Below are 20,749 nucleotides of genomic sequence, written 5' to 3'. Positions count from 1 at the left end.
ATTTCCCATCCCCTTTTCCCTTTCTCACCATTTCCCATCCCCTTTTCCCTCTCTCACCATTTCCCATCCCCTTTTCCCTCTCTCATCATTCCCCATCCCCTTTTCCCTTTCTCACCATTTCCCATCCCCTTTTCCCTCTCTCACCATTTCCCATCCCCTTTTCCCTCTCTCATCATTCCCCATCCCCTTTTCCCTCCCTCACCATTTCCCATCCCCTTTTCCTTCTCTCACCATTCCCCATCTCCTTTTCCCTCCTTCACCATTTCCCATCCCCTTTTCCCTCCCTCACCATTTCCCATCCCCTTTCCCTCTCTCACCATTTCCCATCCCCTTTTCCCTCCCTCACCATTTCCCATCCCCTTTCCCTCCCTCACCATTTCCCATCCCCTTTCCCTCTCTCACCATTCCCCATCCCCTTTTCCCTCTCTCACCATTCCCCATCCCCTTTTCCCTCCCTCACCATTTCCCATCCCCTTTTCCCTCCCTCACCATTTCCCATTCCCTTTTCCTTCTCTCACCTCATCTCCTTGTCTGCTCATCACCTCCTCTGGTGCTCCTCCCCCCTTTCCTTTCTTCCATGGTTTCCACCTCTATCACCAATCAACTTCCCAGCTCTTCATCCCTCCCCTGCCTGGTTTCACCTATCATCTTGTGTTTCTCTTTCCCTCCTCCCACCTTTTAAATCTATTCCTCAGCTTTTCCTCACCAGTCCTGTCAAAGAGTCTCGGCCCGAAACATTGACTGTACTTTTCTCCATGGATGCTGCCTGGCCTGCTGAGCTCCTCTGGCATTCTGTGTCAGCCGCTCAGATTATCAGCATCTGCAGATTTTCTCTTGTTTGGACATAGTTAGAGTATTGGCTAATTGGTAGGAGGCAGTGAGTGGAAATAAAAGGATCCCTTTCCGGTTGGCTGCCAGTGACTAGTGGTGTTTTGCATGGGACAGTGTTGGGACCACTTTTTTTATACTGTATATCAATGATTTAGATGATGGAACAGATGGCTTTGTTGCCAAGTTTGCACATGATACGAAGATTGGTGGAAGGGTAGGTTGTGTTGAGGAAATAGGTGGGGTGCAGAAGGACTTGGACAGATTAGAAGAATGGGCAAGAGAGTGGCAAATGAAATACAATGTTGGAAAATGCATGGCCATGCACTTTGGTAGTAGAAATAAATGTGCAAACTATTTTCTAAATGGACAGAAAATCCAAAAATCTGAAATGCAAAGGGATTTGGGAGTCCTTGTGCAGAATACCCTGAAGGTAAACTTGCAGGTTGAGTCAGAGGTGAGGAAGGCAAATGCAATGTTAGCATTCATTTCAAGGTGTCTAGAATACAAGAGCAGGGATGTGATGCTGAGGCTTTATAAGGTACTGGTGAGGCCTCGCCTTGAGTATTGTGAACAGTTTTGGGAAAGATTTGGAGAAGGTTCAGAGGAGGTCACAAGGATGATTCTGGGAATGAAAGAGTTATCATATGAGGAATGTTTAACAGCTCTGGGTCTGCACTTGTTGGAATTTAGAAGGATGAGGGGGATCTCACTGAAACCTTTTGAATGTTGAAAGGGCTAGACAGAGTAGATGTGGAAAGGATATTTCCCATGGTGAGGGAGTTTAGGACAAGAGGGCACAGCCTCAGGATAGAGAGGCATCCATTTATAACAGAGATGTGGAGAAATGTCTTTTGCCAGAGGGTGGCAAATTTGTGGAATTTATTACCACAGGCAGCTGTGGAGGGCAGGTCATTGGATGTATTTAAGGCAGAGCTTGATTGGACATGGCATCAAAGGTTATGGGAAGAAAGCCGGGGTCTGGGGCTGAGGAGGGCAAAAAAGGATCAGCCATGATTGAATGGCAGATCAGACTCTATAGCCAAATGGCCTAATTCTGCTCCGATGTTCTATGGTCTGTAATGTATTATGTGAGTATTCGTAGGTCAGAGTGCGTATGACGTCAGAACGCGGGTTTTTGTAAAATGGAAGTCTGGTGAATAAACATGTGTGTTTAATACTGCGGTGTCCGAGTCACATTAACGCTATATGGTGTCAGAAGAAAGCGGAAAAGAAAGGAAGAGAACACACATAAAAAGATGTCACAGTTACAGCCACCGTCGAGTTTAAGCCTACGAGGTAATATTGCTGAGAATTGGAAGGTCTGGCTCCAGCAGTTTCAGCTGTTTTGCACCGCCAGTGGCGTAGATGACAAGACGGAGAAAGTGCAACGTGCTACGTTTCTGCATGTGGCTGGAGCAGAGGCAATAAAGGTTTGCAACACGTTTGTCTTCCAAGAGGGTGAGCGAGATAAAACTGAAGTGTTGAAGAAAAAGTTTCAAGATTACTGCGAGCCGAGAAAAAACCTACCGTACATTCGACACATATTTTTTATGAGGGCTCAAGGACCGTCAGAGACTATAGACGCCTACGGAACAGATTTGAAGAACAAGGCAAAAAACTGTGAGTTCGGACAACTGCATGATTCTGTAATACGCGACAGGATTGTATGCGGCATACGAGATGATCATGTGAGAGGCAGGCTGTTGAGAGAGGCGGAGCTAACATTGGAAAAGCGATTGATATGTGCTGTGCTAGCGAGATCACGTCGAGTCGGGTTAAAATGCTTAATGAAGAGACTGAAGTATACAAAATAAAAGCTGTGAAAACTGACAAAGAGTAGGACAAAGCCAGCTCCACGGGATAATCAAAAGGAAGTTAACTGCAACAGATGTGGTTATAAACATGGATACAGAAAACGTCCAGCCTTTGGTAAGACATGCAAATTATGCAGAAAGAAAAATCACTTTGCAAAGATGTGCAAATCGCAGGAACAAGCAAGGAAAATGCATGCTGTGGAACAGAGTGAGTGCAACAGTGACATGTTCATTGGAACAATTGAAGTGGAACAGGAGGTATGCATCAAGAACATTGATAATGCTGAGATGGATGTTGAAGATGAATGGACTCAAGATCTGATAATAAACAGGAGGAATGTGACATTTAAGCTTGACACTGGGGCGAAGTGCAATGTAATGTCAGCAGAAACATTCAACTCACTGGACATCAGAGGAAAACTTGGAAAATCCACCTGCAAGCTTGTTGGATATTTTGGCCACAAGACAGCATCATTGGGAAAGAAAACACTCACCTGTGTGTATAAAGGACAAAAACACAAGATAGAGTGTGAGATTGTGCAACAGCATGTTTCGGCAATACTAGACAGAGCAACATGCCTAGAGCTAGGCCTGGTGAAGCGAATCTATGGTGTTGAGAAAGAAAATGACTTTCTCAAAGACTTTGCTGACTTGTTTTCTGGACTAGGGTGTTTACCAGGGAAACACCATATCCAGATTGATCCAACTGTTGCACCAGTCGTGCATGCTCCGAGGAAGGTTCCAGTAGCTCTCAGGGATCGAGTAGTGGAGGAGCTACACAGAATGGAACAGATGGGAGTCATAACGACAGAAATAGAACCGACCGACTGGGTGAATAGTATGGTGACAGTGGTCACAGAGAAAAAGATTAGGATTTGCACGGATCCACAAGATCTCAGCCGAGCCATCAAAAGGGAGCACTATCCGCTGTTCACGGTTGAAGAGGTTGTCTCCCGCATGCCTAATGCGAAATACTTTTCAGTATTGGATGCAAATCAAGGTTTCTGGCAGATCAAGCTGGATGAAGAAAGTTCTAAATTATGCACTTTCAACACGCCCATAGGGAGATATCGTTTCCTGTGTCTACCCTTTGGGATTTCTTCTGCATCAGAGGTATTCCAGAGGTCAGTGGCACAAATGATTGAAGGCCTGGATGGAGTGGTCAGCATCATTGATGATTTGCTGATATGGGGTGACACCATTGAGGAGCATGATCAGAGATTGAGGAAGCTTCTGGAGAGAGCACGTGAGTACAACCTAAAGCTGAACAAAAGTAAATGTAGGATCAGAACTACAGAGATCAAATACATAGGTCACGTACTCAGTGCTGATGGGCTAAAACCAGATAATGAAAAGGTCAGGGCTGTGGTACAGCTACCACCACCTGAAGACAAGCAAGGATCTTTGAGGTTCATGGGCATGATACAGTATCTTGCCAAGTTCATTCCCAACTTATCGGAGGTCAGTGCTCCACTTCGAAAGCTACTAGAGAGCAACACTGAATGGCATTGGGAAGATGAACAAAAGAAAAGTTTTGACACATTGAAGCAGTTGGTTACCAATGCACCAGCACTCAAGTTCTATGATGTCAATAAACCGGAGACAATGTCTGTGGATGCCAGTTCAGAAGGAATAGGAGCTGTTATACTGCAGGATGGGAGGCCTGTGGCGTATGGATCACGAGCACTTACAGACTGTCAATGCCGAAATGCTCAAATCAAGAAGGAATTACTTGCCATAGTTTATGGGTGTGAGAAGTTCCACAAGTATGTATATGGCAAAGAAATCCAGGTTGAGAGTGATCACAAACCACTTGAGAGCATCTTCAAAAAGCCACTTCATCAAGCTCCTATGAGGCTGCAAAGGATGCTTCTCAGGCTACAGAGGTACACTCTCACAGTCACCTATAAGCCAGGAAAAGAACTGCACATCTCTGATGCTTTGAGCCATGCTTACCTCAAAGAGCAAAAGGAAGAGTTGCTAGGAAGAGAGCTGGAGGTCAACTGGGTTACACCTCAGCTACCTATTTCTGAGGAGAAGTTGAACATGTTCAGGAAAGTGACTGCAGAAGATCCTGAAATGCAAATGCTAAGAGACATTACAATGAATGGATGGCCAACTGAAAGATGTTCCAAAAGAAATACAGAAGTACTGGACATTTAAAGAGGAAATTAGCTATGCATCAGGACTTATGTTCAAAGCGGCAAAACTCATAGTACCAAATCAAATGAGACAGGAAATGCTCAGTAGAATTCATGAGTCACACCTGGGGATAGTGAAGTGTAAAGAAAGAGCAAGGGACATTCTCTATTGGCCAGGCATGTCAACTCAGATAGAGGACATTGTGTCTCAGTGTGCCGTTCGTAATGAAAACAAAAACAGCAATTCAAGAGAGCCTTTGCTTCCCCATCCACTACCAGGAAGACCATGGGAGAAGATTGGCACAGATCTCTTTTGCTACAATGGTGCAGAATATCTGCTTTGTGTGGACTACTATTCAAAATATCTGGAAATCACCAAGTTAAGTGACACGTTCAGTCAAGGTGTCATTACCGCAATGAAGTCGACATTTGCAAGACATGGTATTCCAGATATTGTCGTCAGTGACAATGGTCCACAATATGCCAGTGGTGAGTTTAGAGAGTTTTCAGAAAGCTGGGAATTTCAACATGTTACTTCCAACCCTGGGCACGCTCATGGACAAGCAGAGAGATCTGTACAAACTGTGAAGAACATGCTCAAGAAGACACAAAGCAGCAACGGTGACCCATACATTGCTCTGCTTGAATACCGCAACACACCGATTGAGGGTGTGGGGTTCTCTCCTGCACAGCTGTTGATGGGACGTCGTCTGAAGTCCAAGCTGCCAACATCCAAAACTCTACTGACTCCTGAAAGTAATGCTCAAGCTAAAGTACAAGCAAATAAAGCAAAAGAGCTACTATGACAGACATACAAGACAGTTACCAGATCTGCATATAGGTGAAAATGTCAGAATACAGAGAGGAGACACTTGGCAGCCAGCTGTGGTTGTGAACAGGCATCAGCAACCAAGATCCTTCATAGTTCGCACGCCGAATGGAAGAATCTACAGGAGGAACAGGAAGCATCTGCTAAAGACAGGTGAGAGGGTGTTTCCACGTACAGATACACAGGACATTTCCACGGATACAGACATGGAAACAAATGACACCAAGAGTGAGGGGCGTGACGAAACCCCACAACGCAATGACGGTGAAAGTTCGGCGCAGACAGACCGAGGTGGAAATGCAGACACAGAGGTTACTCAAGAGACTAACTCTGAAGGACAAGCACAGTCACAGTTCTATCGCGCAAGGTCTGGGAGACAAGTCAAACTTCCAGCTAGATACAGAGACTAGATCTACCTACAGTCTCACACAGTTTGAGACAAAATCACACGTTTTAAGTTCCAAGGTGTAAAATAAAAGGTTTATTAGTCTATGTTAGTAAAAGAAAATATACTGCTGTTAGTATTGTAAGATACAATGTAGAATACAGTATAAGAAGTTAAGATTTTTATTAGTTTATGTCATGGCTGTTGTAATATTAGAAAGTCATACCTTGAGGCATTATTTCGGTAATTCACAGTATTGTAAAAACTTGAGAAGGGGGATGTAATGTATTATGTGAGTATTCGTAGGTCAGAGTGCGTATGACGTCAGAACGCGGGTTTTTGTAAAATGGAAGTCTGGTGAATAAACGTGTGTGTTTAATACTGCAGTGTCTGAGTCACATTAATGCTACAGGTTTTAGGGCAATTGGACTTGCAATGCTGTCTGGAAACCACTCATCCGAGAGGCTTCTTCAGTTCTGATCCACAGTGGGTAGTTCTCTGGTTTATAAACTCTGTGAGTTGTTTAAAGGTATGGCAATCACACGAGGGTTGTTAAGAACAGTAGAGGTAATGAGAGGATCATTAGTCTTGTCTTTGCATGAATGGAGTTGTGAACTGTTGTGGAGACGCCGGGGTGGAAATGTTAGGACTGCTTTGTAAAGTAGCTGATAGGTGGTGTCGTACCCCACTCCCTCTGTTCAGGGATGGGTTTTCCAGTTTGACAGAGATTACTTTTTTCAAACCACCGGTCCTCCCTGTCAAAATGTGCACATTGTATCAACAAAGGAGTGTTCCTTGTCCCTTAGGTGTTTTCAAACCTACAAACACACTCAGACAGAAACTCGTCCACCCCAAGGACCCGACACCCTACCATAAACAGAGCAATATTGTATTTGCTATCCAATGCAGTGAGAACTGCACAGATCTGTATATCAGTGAGACAAAACAACCACTTCAAACAATCGTCCAACATACGAGGGCTAACACCTCAGGTCAAGACTCGGCTGTATATCTAAACCTCAAGGACAAGGAACTCTCCTTTGATGATAAAAATGTGCACATTTTGCACAGGGAGGACAGGTGATTTAAAAGCAGGGTTAAAGAAGCCATCTCTGTCAAACTGGAAAACCCATCCCTGAACAGAGGGGGTGTGTTACGACACCAGCTATCAGCTACTTACAGTGCAATCCTAACATCTCCACTCCAGTGTCGCCACAACAGTTCATACCTCCATTCATGCAAAGATAAGACTGATAATCCTCTCATTACCTCTATGACTCTTAATGACCCTCATGTGATTGCTATACCTTTCAACAACTCACAGAGTTTATAAACCAGAAAACTACGCACCGTGGATCAGAACTGAAGAATCCTCTCGGATGAATGGAGAAACATCTTCTAGACAACCCAGCAAGTCCTGTTGCCCTGATTTACTACAGCTAGATAGATAATGACCTAGATGACTGAGAACCTTTACAGACATCTAAAAAGTTACCTTTATTTCTCTCAAAGTTCAAAGTAAATTTGTTATCAAAGTACATAGACGTCACCATATACAACTCTGATATTCATTTTTTGTGTGCATACTTAATAAATCTATAATAGAATAATAATCATAACTGAATCAATGAAAGACCACCTGGGCAATCAGTGTGCAAAAGACAACAAATTGTGCAAATAGAAAAAGAAAGGGAATGATAATAAACAAAGAAAGAAAGAAAGAAAGAAAGAAAGAAAGAAAGAAATAAGCAAGCAAGCAAGCAACAAATAGCGAGAACGTGAGATGAAGAGTCCTTAAAGGTGAGTCCCATGGGTTGTGGGAACATTTGTGGCAAGTGAAGTTGACCCTTTGGGTCAAGAACCTGATGGCTGAGGGTTAGTAACCATTCCTGACTCTGGTGGTGTGAGGCTCCTGGACCTTCTTTCTGATGGCAGCAGTGAAAAGAGAGCATGGCCTGGGTGGTGGTGGTGGGGGGGTCCCTGATTTTGGATGCTGCTTTTCTGGGACAATGTTTTTTGCAGGTGTTTTCAGTGGTGGGGAGGGCTTTACCTGTGATGGACTGAACAGTATTCACTACTTGGCCGTGACAGTGCTCAGTGTAGATGTGCTCCTGATGGACTGGGCCATATCCACTACTCTCCTGTTACAATGTTCCCTGTGGATGTGCCCAATGGTGGGGAGGGCTTTACCCAAGAGGGACTGGGCACCATCGACGTTGCCCGATCTGCCGATATCTCCAAAAAAATTCAGCTTTTATTTCTGATTTCCAGCACCTGTGGTTTTTTATTTTTGGATTTTCTTCACTGCTCACATGTACGTGGATCAAATAAAGCCCTGTCTCTGTTCACAGCCGAACTGCCAAGCAGATTGAACACAATCTTTTCCAGTTGATAAGTTTGGCAAGAATTCTATGAACAATTTCCTGGCACCAAAACTACTGTAATAATAGTGTGTGTAGAGGGGAAGTGAATTGTACATCAGTGGGGGACCTTTCTCAGCTGGGAGAAACGGGAAGTAAGCTCTACATAAAACCAACGGCAACAGACTGAAACATAGAAATGGGATTAATTTCAGAAAATTGAACAAGAGGTACAGCATAAGATGCAGTGTAAACAATTGAAGAACAAATGATCATGTAGATTTAATATTTTGATAAATAAACAAATGTTTGGCATCGCCAGGATATGAATCTAGATTCAACTAGAGTCACGGACGTGCTCAACTAAATTACGGTGTTAGCTCACCAGCAGTTGATGAAAGAGAAAATCAGAAATTATATATGATAAATTTAGCAATGCATCACAACTGACACCCTTAAATAAACAAATTGAGAAGTGGTGAGTTGGAAGCAGGTGAATTTCTCTCCCCCAGAAAGAAGTGAAAATAGGAGAAAAAACAAGTTGCCTTGCTTTAGAACTGTCTGGATGCCACCTGTGTAGTCTTGTCCTCCCTTTGGCACATTCTAGGCACAAAAGACTGGCAGAAATTAACATTTCATAGCTGCAGCATTCAGGATTTCCACTTTGAGGCAGACAAGAAGACAGATTGTGCTAATTTTAAGGAGTTATTTATTTTGCTTGAATTTTTGCTAAATCAATTGTACATTCGATATAAATTATTTTAATGGTGTGATTACTGCAGACTGCTTCATTTGCATAAATGTTTAAAGTATGTTAACATAAGGGAGAGTTGTGGAGGGCTATCGTCCCAGTGAAGGTTGTTGGGATTAGTCAGAATAATAGTTTGGCACAAACCAGATGGGCCAAAGGGCCTCTTTCTGTGCTGTAATGTTCTATGACTCTATGTTGTTAAGTTATAGTTTTATTAATGTAATTGAACACAAATTCATCACAAAAGATCAGTATATTAATCAGAATGTCTATTCTGTGAGTAATCTAATTGAAATAACTAATACCAGAAACTCTGAGTTCTGATGAACTGTTCATTTAATTCCAGATTTCCAGCACCTGTAATATCCTGCTTTTAAATAACTTAATTTACAAAATAGTATATAATCTTTTACTAGCTTTCGGGGATTAGTCAAGCAATTTTTAATATTTGTATCCTTGCACATAAAATTAGTCTTGAGGAATTCTATATAGGGATAATTAAAAGAAACTCTTCACTCATGATTGAGTGAGTCAGTGTAGGAAAAGTGGGCTGATCCAAGGTGATTTGAACAGATTCCAGTGCAAAATCATTTAAAATAAATAGGAAAATTTGCACTTCCTGTAAATTGCACTTGATATTTTATGATCCTTTGGACTGATTTGGCCAATTTTGGGAAAATTTTAGCTGAAACAGAGATTTACAGTACAGCTCATTTAACCATGGAGTGGAATGGATATTTGAATGTGAATCGGCATCATTTACATATTCGCAGAATAAACATGCATTTATGTGCTTCTCCATCATATCCCCATGAAATCTCAGAGCTCTGCAGCGTCAATATTTGTTTCAAAGTGCAATTTTTGTCATTACAAGGGAAATATCACATGGAAGTTGCAACATATCAGAAGTTAATTACTGTAGTAGCAAATGAGATGAAAGACCATCTGATCTGTTTGAACTGTTGCAATAATAAGGAATGTCAGTGAGGACTATAATATGAGACTATGATATTACCAAAATACTGTCACATACTGGATCTAACAAATGACCTAATTTGAAAATTACACCTGTAACTATTCTCTATTTTCTCCCTCAAAATATTTTATTAGTTGTCAAGTAATTTGAAAAGGTACTATCAAATTATACAAATATATACAGTGCTTTGGAAAAGTATTCAGCCCCCTGCCCCACCCTTTGTTCACATAGGGTTGAACAACGTGAGATTTTGATCAATTTAACTGAGAATTTTTTTTGTGAATCACTTGCTCCTTTTTTCACAGTAGAGCCAAAAAAAAACAGGGAAAATTATAAAGCACGAAAAACAAATAATTCAAAAACTGGAATGTTGAGTAAAGTATTCGTCCCCCTCTGTTCAGTACTTTGTTGAGTCACTGCTCACAGCTATTACAGCCAGGAATTTTTTTGGCTAGGTCTCTGCTGGTTTTGCACAGCATGATGGAGCGAGATTTGCCCATTCCTCCTTGCAAAATTGCTCAAGCTATGTCAGTTTAGTTGGGGGTGCTGGTTGACAGCAATCTTGAGGTCTTGCCAGAGATGTTCGATCGGGTTCAAGTCAGGACTCTGACTGGGCCGCTCAAGGACATCGGTTTTCTTCATTTGAAGCCACTCTGTGGTTCTCTGTCAGTGTGCTTTGGGTTTGCTGAAAGACAAACTTCCTTCCCAGTTTAAGCTTTCTGGCAGAGGCTAGCAGGTTTTTATCCAGGATCTCTCTGTATTTAACAGCATTCATCTTCCCATCAATCCTGACCAGATTTCCAGTGCCTGCTGCTGAAGAGCACAGTACATTTCAGTAGGGATGGATGACACCTACTGCTCAGTCTGAGGCCAAAAAGTTCCACTTTAATCTCATCCAACCTCAAGACTTTCTTCCATGTCCTTAATAGTATCATCTAAGCGACACTTTGTGAAGTTTTCACAGGCAATCATATGTTTCTTTCTTGCCACTCTTCCAAAAATACCCTTTTTGTGCAAGGCCTTGGAGATGGTGGAGCCATGAACTTCATCTCCAGTTGCAGCCACTGACTTCTGCAGCTCCCTCAGAGTGGCGGTTGGAGTCACAGTCACCTGTCCCACATGTAGAGGGACCCAAGCAGAGTGGTTGCAGTTTCATTTTTTTCTGCTTTTTCACAATAGACTTTACTGAGTTCTGAGGTATGTTCTGTATCTTTGAGACAGTCTGAAACCTTTCCCCAGATTTGAGCTGCCCTATTATCAATGTTTTGAATGCTCTTTTGTCTTCATTTTGGTTTGGTCTGTTGAAAATCTACCATACTGTTGGACCATTTAGAGAGTGGGGGTATCTATTCAGGTGATCCTCAATTTTTCTACATCAACAAATTGAATGAGTTGGTAAGGTAATAGACAGTATTATACCTGAAGACAGTTGTGCAGTAATTACAGAGGGGATGAATACTTTTTCACTCTCACAATTTTGTTGTTTTAATTTTCAGTAAATTGTTGACAGGTTTTCAATTGTTTCTTTTGATCTGACATGATGCACAGTGTTTTAGCTAAAAAAAAATCCAACTTTAATATATTTTAAATTTAGAAAGTGAGACAGTAAAATGTGAAATAGTTGTGAGGGCTGAGTACTTTTTCAAGGCACTGTATAAATGCCTCTGATCTCCTGTATGTTCCACATACAGGTCACTATCAGCCAGCTGTAAAGTTTTCAAACAGAGTTGCTTGCGTTATGAGAACACTTTCGTGGTTGTCAAATTATGCAGTTCAATTGGCAAGGAGCAAACACCTGTGTTTGTTCATTCAAGGAGGAATGAGTGACCTTTACAACCACAAGTGACATGGCATAAAACAAAGTGAGGTTGCATCTGTCTGTACAACTAATGCTGTAACTCAATGAGAATGTTATTACTTAAATAGAAAACACTGCAGACATATGTCAATATCAATTTGTTGGTAACTTAAAGGCAATGCATCTGCAGAGAACACTTTAACACTATATATTCTCCTCCCTGTGGCTAACCATCTTTGCTCAAAGAATATTGAAACTTCATGAGACAAAGCCACTGCTCAGGACAACCAAACTGATGGTCCAGTTCTACTTACATTGTAATTTACTAAAACTTGTTTGATAAAATTGAGGTCTAATGTGCAATATCTAGATTTCTAAAGGAGTATGAATAGGGTTAATGCAAGCAGGCATTTTTCACTGATGCTGGGTGAGACTAGAACTAAAGGTCATGGGTTAAGAGTGAAAGGTGAAAAACTTAAGGGGAACTTGAGGGGGTACTTCCTCACTCAGAAGTGGTGTGAATGTGGAACAAGCTGCCAGGGGAAGTGGTGGATGCAAGTTTGATAAGAGAAGTTTGGAGAAGTACAAGGATATGAAGGTCCAGGTGCAGGCCAATGGAACTAGGTAGAACAATAGATTAGCATGGACTTGTGGGGCCAGTGTTTCTGAGCTGTGATGTTCTTTAAAAAAAATCTTTTTATTAATTTTAAACAAACATAAATGAAACATGAATACAGAGAGTTTGAGTTGTGATGTTCTATGACTCAAATGGTTTGCTAAAGAGAGTATAAGAGTACTGGCATGTTTGTTCTTAAAATTTTGTCAGTATACTTCTGAAAATCAATAAACAAAAAAATACTACAGATGCTGAGTAACTGAAAAAGATGCAGAAAATGACAGAATTGCACAGCAGGTCAAAGAACATCTTTGCAGAGAAATAGAATTAATTTTTCAGCTTATCAGGACAATCATCTGAAAATGCTACACAACAAAAGGGTGTGGTCTGCAATAGACAATGGAGCCCTTTTCAAGAAAGTTGGCAGGAAGAAGGAGGTAAGGTTAAAGCATCTTCTGCTCAGCAGAGGAACCAAGTTATTAGAAACTGTGTAAGGAGATTTAGGCAAAGGTTCATATGAAGAGCAAAGGACCTAGGGCAAAGAAACAATACTACAATAAATTTAATGACCTGAGCAAGACTGTCAAGGTTTCAAATTTACCCTCTGCTCAAAGCTGGGATTGTTACTGCCTGCTTCCTTATTATTGAATTATCATGCCTCCACTGCTTCGGTTCACTATATCTGTTCACTGCAACACACTTCAACTGCTCTTCCTGTTATATTCTGCAATTTGCAATAGCACTGCTAGCATTGGAGGCTGAGACCTCCTATACCGCAATGAAAGAGGCTCTGGATACATGTCACCTGAGTACAAAGATTGGATTTCTTCTCTTCTCGTTCCATCTCATTCTACACAACTTTTATGATAACAGCAGTGAGAGATTCCTTGGCTGGATTATGCATTCTTGAACAAGCAACAAAACTGTTTACTATTGGATCTGCCTTGAAAAGCACTTACCTTTTCAACTTGCGCAAAATGAAAGCGCCAATAATTAACAGGCACAATACGAACATAATCACTATAACCCACAGGCCTTTTCCTCCAATGCTCTTCTGGGAAACTGAAGAAGAAAATGTGACATACTATTGAAACCAGCAGTCAAAAGCAATTTAATAACCTGACATCAAATTATAACAAGGCTTTCTATCCTTCAGCAAATCTGTTAAAAACAAATTTAAAAAAGAACTGAATAAAATTAATTTTCTATCTTTCCATTCAAAAGTTTGAAATGGTAATAAGAATTAAAAATTACTTTTCACAAATGAGGTTAATAAGTGTTTTGTTGGGATTACTGTTCAATATTTACTCCCTGCAAAGTAATATTCTTTTATCAGTTGCTCAACGTACACAATCACTGGAATAACAACAAGTTCTCAGCTTGCACAAATCTAAGTTGAAAATGTCTGGTGGAAGAAACACAGGAATACAGGAAGCAGAAGCAAGACCATGTCAGTAGGTTGCAATCCCAGCACCATTTCCAGCTTCATATCCCTTGATTCCATAACATCCAAAAAAATCTATTGAATTCTGCTGGAATGCTGGCATCAGAATGTGTGACGACAGTCGTGGGCTGCCCCCAGCGCACCCTCGGATGTGTTGGTTGTTAATGCAAATAATGTGTTGCACTTTAGTTTTCGACATCCACGCGATAAATAAACTGGAATCTTGCCTTGTGTATATTCAGCAACAGTGCCTCTACAACTTTTAAAATAATTTACTTTCCTCTCTAAAATAAATTCCTTCTCATCTTAATTCTGAATGGATAACACAATTTGAGATTGTGATTTTTGTTTCTAGTCACCTTATTCTTACAATAGTCAGAATAAAAAATTAGAATCATAATGGATGAACTCTTAGGTACTTCAGAATTAAAATCAGGTTCAACATCACTGGCATAAGTCAGGAAATTTGGGCAGCAGTATATTGCAATACATAGTAATAACTAGATTACAATTACTACATTCAAAATAAGAAAGTCAAATTACTAAGTAGTGCTAAAAGAGATGGAAAATACTGAGGTGGTATTCATAGGTTCACTGTCCATTCAGAAATCTGATGGTGAAGGGGAAGAAGCTGTTCATGAAATATTGAGTGTGTCTTCAGATTCCTGTACCACCTCCTGGAAGGCAGCAGTGAAAGGAGAGCATTTGCTGGGTGTCGGGGGTCCTTACTAATAAATGCCACCTTTTGGAGCCATCACCTTTTGAAGGTGTTCTCAATGCGGGGGAGATTAGTGCCCATGATGGAACTGGCTGAGATTACAACTTTCCAGTTTCTCCTGATCCTGTGCAGTGGCCCCTCCATACCAGTTGGAATGCTCTCCATAAAACATCTATAAAAATTTGCAAGTGTCTTTGATGATATCCCAATTCTCCTCAGATGCCTAATGAAATATAGCCACTTTGTAATTGCTTCAATATTTTTGTTCCAGGATAGATCCTCAGGAATGCTGACACTGAGAAACTGAAACCATTCGCCCATTCCACTTATGATTCCTTGATGAGGTCTGGTGTGTGTTCCCTCAACTTCTCCTTCCTGAAGTCCACAATCAATTCCTTGGTCTTACTGACATTAGGTACAATGTTGTTGCTGTGACACTACTCAACCAGCTCCTGTATGCCTCCTCTTCATCATCTGAAATTCTGTGAACATCAGTTGTGTTGTTGGCAAATTTGTAGTTGGGATTTGAGCTGTCATGGCTGTATAGACAGTAGAGCAGGGGGCCACGCATGTATCCTTGAGGTGTGCCACTTTTGACTGTCAGTGAGCAGGAGATATTATTTCCAATCCGCACAGACGGTAGCTTGGGAGACAAGGACCTAGTTGCAAAGAGAGGTACAGAGGCTCAGGATTTGGAGCTTGTTAATTAGAACTAAGGGTATAATTGTGGTGAATGCTGAACTGTAGACAATAAATAATGGCCTGACGTAGGTATTATAATTGTCCAGGTGATCCAAGGCCAAGTGGAAAGCCGGTGAGATTGTATCCATTGCAGACCTATTGTGGCGATGGGCAAATTGCAGCCGGTCCAGGTCCTTGCTTAGGTAAGAATTGACTCTAGCCATGACCAACCTCTCAAAGCACTTCATTACAGTAGATATGAGAGCCACTGGGTGACAATCATTGAGGCAGCTCACCCGGCTCTGCTTGGGCACTGGTACGATATCTGCCCTTTTGAAGCATATGAGAATCTATAGCTGTAGCACTGAGAGATTAAAGATGTCCTTGAACACTCCCGCCTGTTAGTTGGCACAGGTTTTCGGAGTTCTACCAGGTACACCATCAGGCCCTGATGCCTTGTGAGGGTTCACTCTTTTGACATTGGCCTCCAAGACAGAGATCACAGGGAGACCAGACACTGCAAAACTACACTAGAGTAGTTATATTCTCTCTTTCAATGTGCTCATCAATGCCATTGAATTCATCTGGGAGTGAAGCATCACAGCCATTCATTAGGTTTTACTTTGTAAGAAATAATAGCCTGCAAACCCTGCCAGAGCTGACGTGCATTCAATTCCATCCCTAACCTCAATTGTTTTTTTTTTGCTCTTAAAATAGCCTTCTGGAACTCCAAATGGAACATAGTTTACTATTAACCTCCTCGATTGAAAGTCAGTTAATTAAATCGAAGGCTCAATTTTATACATATGGAGATAAGTCAGGTAAACTACTAGCTAATCAATTGAAAATTGCTTCAGATAAGCGACAAATTACTAGGATTCGTAAACAAGATGGTACTTTGACGATTGACCACAAAGAGATAAATAAAGCCTTTCAAGATTTTTATAATTCCTTATATCAATCAGAATGTACTAAGGACTCTTCTATTATGAATGAATTTTTAGGGAAATTGAATATTCCAAAAGTAACTGTTGAAGATAACGTATTTTTGGATACACCTATTACCGAGTCTGAAATAGAAAAGGCTATTTTTTCAATGAACTCGGGTAAAGCTTCAGGTCCAGATGGTTTTTCTGCAGAATTTTTAAAATCCTTTTCTTCTATACTTTCTCCTTGGCTTTGTAAAATTTTTAAAGATGCATTAAGTATAGGTAAACTACCACAATCTTTTTATGAAGCTTCTATTTCTTTAATTCTTAAAAAAGATAAAGACCCGACTGAATGTGCATCCTATCGTCCTATATCTTTGCTGAATACGGATTTTAAGATTTTTAGTAAAATTTTAGCTATTAGATTAGAAAATATATTACCTCGGATTATTTCTGAGGATCAGACCGGATTTATTAAAAATCGCTATTCATCTTTTAACATTAGAAAATTAATTAATATTGCTTATACCTCTACATCTAAAATCCCTGAATGTATTATCTCTTTGGATGCCGAAAAAGCATTTGATAGAGTCGAATGGTCATATTTATTCAATACATTGCAACATTTCAATTTTGGATCAAAATTTATATCATGGATTAAGTTAATATATCATAAACCTTTAGCTTCGGTTTTTACCAATAATCAAAAATCCCCTTTCTTTCAATTATTTCGCGGTACAAGACAAGGTTGTCCTTTGAGCCCTTTATTATTTGATATTGCTTTAGAACCTTTGGCTATAGCTATTCGTGAATCACCCAATATTTTAGGCATTACCCGTGGAGAGGCGATGTATAAGGTATCATTATATGCGGACGATTTATTATTATATATATCTGATCCTGAAAAATCTATTCCTGCTATTTCTTCTTTACTTGCTCAATTTAGTAATTTTTCTGGTTATAAATTGAATTTTAATAAGAGTGAACTTTTTCCATTAAATATGTATATTCCAATTTATAATCATGTACCATATAGAATCGTTACAGATTATTTTACCTATTTAGGTATTAAAATTACTAAAAAACATAAAGATTTGTTTAAAACTAATTTTTTCCCCTTAATAGACCAAATTAAGCAACTTGCTAATAGATGGTCCCCACTTTCTTTGTCTTTGGTAGGCAGAATTAATGCCATTAAGATGATGATATTACCTAAATTTCTATATTTATTTCAAGCATTACCAATTTTTATTCCTAAATCTTTTTTTGATATGGTTGACTCTAAAATATCTTCCTATTTGTGGCAGAACAAAAATCCTAGATTAGGTAAAAAATATTTACAGAAGTCAAAGAAAGAGGGCGGCTTGGCTTTACCAAACCTAAGATTTTACTACTGGGCAGTTAATATACGGTATTTGATATTTTGGACACAAGAATTGACTACAGTAGCTGGCCCACAATGGGTAAATTTGGAATGTAAATCTGTGCAAGATTTCTCATTGATCTCAATCTTAGGATCTTCACTTCCTTTTTCGTTACTCAAAATTAATAAACAGATAACTAATCCCATAGTTAAGTATACATTACGAATCTGGTTTCAATTTCGTAAATCTTTTGGCTTGAATAAGTTTATACTGTCAAGTCCTATAATATCTAATTACTTCTTTCGGCCATCATCTATAGATCAGGCTTTTTTCCTATGGAAAACAAAAGGTATAAAATGTTTTCGTGACCTGTATTTGGATGATAACATTATGTCCTTTGAACAGTTATCTAACAAATACAATTTACCTAAAACCCATTTTTTTAGATACTTACAAATTAGAAATTTTTTATATAATGAATTAAAGTCTTTTTCGAAAGAATGTCCACTGGACATTACAGAGAGAATTCTAACTCTTAATCCTTATCAAAAGGGTTTAGTAGCTATCATTTACAATATGATTATGAAGATACAGCCGGATATATCAGAAAAAATTAAGAAGGAATGGCAGGAAGAATTGCATTGCCCTATATCTACTGAGCAATGGGAAAAAATTTTATTATTGGTAAACTCATCCTCTATTTGTGCTAAACTTGCTCTAATACAATTCAAGGTTGTACACAGAGCCCATATGTCTAAAAATAAAATTGCTCGATTTTATTCTTATGTTAATCCAACCTGTGATAGATGTCATTCTGATATTGCTACATTGACTCATATGTTTTGGTCTTGTCCTTGTTTACAAAGCTATTGGAAGGATATTTTTAATATCATTTCAAGAGTTTTAAATATTAATCTTCAACCACATCCTTTTACTGCAATTTTTGGTCTACCTATGATAGATAATATGTGCTTATCTGCTTCTTCTCAGCGAATGATTGCATTTGCTACACTATTGGCTAGAAGATCTATTTTATTGAACTGGAAAGAAATTAATCCTCCAACTGTATTTCAGTGGCTCTCTCAAACCATTTCCTGTTTGAGTTTAGAAAAAATTAGAAGTGTGGTCTTTAACTCCTCAGTTAAATTTGAGGAAACTTGGAGACCATTTATTCAACATTTTCATGTGAGTTAAATGGTCTGATCCTGAACCTTATTGCTACCATCCTGAATTGTATAAATGGAGGTTCGGAGTCATTGGCACTACTGTGTGTACTTAACATTATACAATTGCCCATGTTAGTTTTTTTTTTATATATATTGTTTTTTTTTCTTCTTCTTTTTGGGGTTTTTTTTTTGTGCTTTTTGTCTTAAATCCTTTATATTAATATTATAAGTTTGGGAGACTTTTTACATTGATAATATATAATTGATTATTAATGAATCTATTGTGTACTCTCAAATGTTTTTTGTACTTATATTTTACTTATGTTATGTTCTTAAAATCAATAAAAAGATTTAAAAAAAAAAAAAAAAAATTAGCCTTCTGTAGGATGCACCTGGACTTCTTGTATAGTTCTGGATCACTGGTCTTGAATGCCACAGATCTCGTCCTCAGCAGCCTTCAAATCTCCTTGTTCAACCACAGCTTTTGGTATGAATTTAACCGGCATGTTCTCAAAGGCACACACTCATCCACACGGGTCTAGATGAAGTTGGTGACAACTGAGGCATGTTCATTCTGATTTGAAGATGAATCCCTGAATAACAGCCAGACCACTGTCTCAAAGCAGTCCTGTAAGTGCTCCTCCACCTCCTTTGACCATACCTTCTTGGTCCTCACCGTGGTACTGCCCTCTCTAGTCTCTGCCTGTACACTAGGACAGCCAGGTGATTGGACTTTCCAAAGTGTGGACATAGGATGGCACAGTAAGGGTTCTTGATGGTGGTCATGTGTTGGTTCCTCTGATGGTAATTGTTCAGAGACTTCTTCAAGCTGGCCTGGCTGAAATTCCCACAATAATAAGGAAGGTATCATGGTGTGCAGTCTTATGCCCTCTGATTACGTTGCTCAGCTCCTTCAGTGTCTACCTGACATTGACCTGAGGTGGAATGTACATCACTACTTGGATGACAGCGGAAAACTACCTTGACAGATAAAATAGATGACATTTAGCCACTAGATGTTCCAGTTTGGGTGATCAGGACTGAGACAGAACTGCCATGTTTGTGCACCACAATGAGTTAATCATAAAGCATACTCCACCTCCTCCTCCTTTAAAAGACTGAGCTGTCCTCTCTTTGTGGGAAATGATGAAGCAGCCCAAAATGCCGGGGCTTCATCTGGACAGTAGAGGAGGCCATGGATAGACATATCAGAACGGGATGTGGAATTAAAATGTGCGGCCACTGGGAGATCCTGCTTTCTCTGGCGGACTGAGCGTAGGTGTTCAGCAAAACGGTCTCCCAGTATGCGTCGGGTCTCACCAATATATAAAAGGCCACACCGGGAGCACCGGACACAGTATACCACACCAGCCGACGCACAGGTGAAGTGTCGCCTCACCTGGAAGGACTGTCTGGGGCCCTGAATGGTGGTGAGGGAGGAAGTATAAGGGCAGGTGTAGCACTTGTTCCGCTTACAAGGATAAGTGCCAGGAGGGAGATCGGTGGGAAGGGATGGGGGTACGAGTGGACAAGGGAGTCGCGTAGGGAGCGATCCCTACGGAAAGCAGAAAGGGGGGGGAGGGAAAGATGTGCTTGGTAGTGGGATCCCGTTGGAGGTGGTGCAAGTTACGGAGAATTATACGTTGGACCCGGAGGCTGGTGGGGTGGTAGGTGAGGACAAAGGGAACCCTATCCTGAGTGGAGTGGTGGGTGGATGGGGTGAGGACAGATGTGCGGGAAATGGAAAAGATGCATTTGAGAGCAGAGTTGATGGTGGAAGAAGGGAAGCCCCTTTGTTTAAAAAAGGAAGACATCTCCTTCATCCTGGAATGAAAATGTGATGAGGATGTTAGGAAAATTCAGGGTGACTTGGATAGGCTGGGTGAGTGGGCAGATACTTGGCAGATGAACTTTAATGTGAATAAGTGTGAGGTTATCCACTTTGG

General features: G+C 40.3%; 1 protein-coding gene across 3 annotated transcripts in view; it reads right to left on the bottom strand.

Annotated features, from left to right (window-relative positions):
* The window catches only part of sorcs2 (sortilin-related VPS10 domain containing receptor 2), an 893,773-nt gene that overhangs the window by 18,788 nt on the left and 854,236 nt on the right, over nucleotides 1–20,749 (bottom strand). For 2 of the 3 annotated variants that reach the window (XM_073043099.1, XM_073043098.1), the window contains exon 25: nucleotides 13,461–13,563. The exons of the other annotated variant lie outside the window; for it this stretch is intronic. In XM_073043099.1, the coding sequence (XP_072899200.1) occupies nucleotides 13,461–13,563 (103 nt within the window). The remainder of the gene's footprint in view (nucleotides 1–13,460; nucleotides 13,564–20,749) is intronic. 3 annotated transcript variants of the gene reach the window in all.

Source organism: Hemitrygon akajei, chromosome 4 (assembly GCF_048418815.1).
Source record: "Hemitrygon akajei chromosome 4, sHemAka1.3, whole genome shotgun sequence".
Taxonomy (NCBI): Eukaryota; Metazoa; Chordata; class Chondrichthyes; order Myliobatiformes; family Dasyatidae; genus Hemitrygon; species Hemitrygon akajei.
Note: the sequence above shows the minus strand (reverse complement) of the source record. Positions and strands in the feature narration are given on the sequence as shown.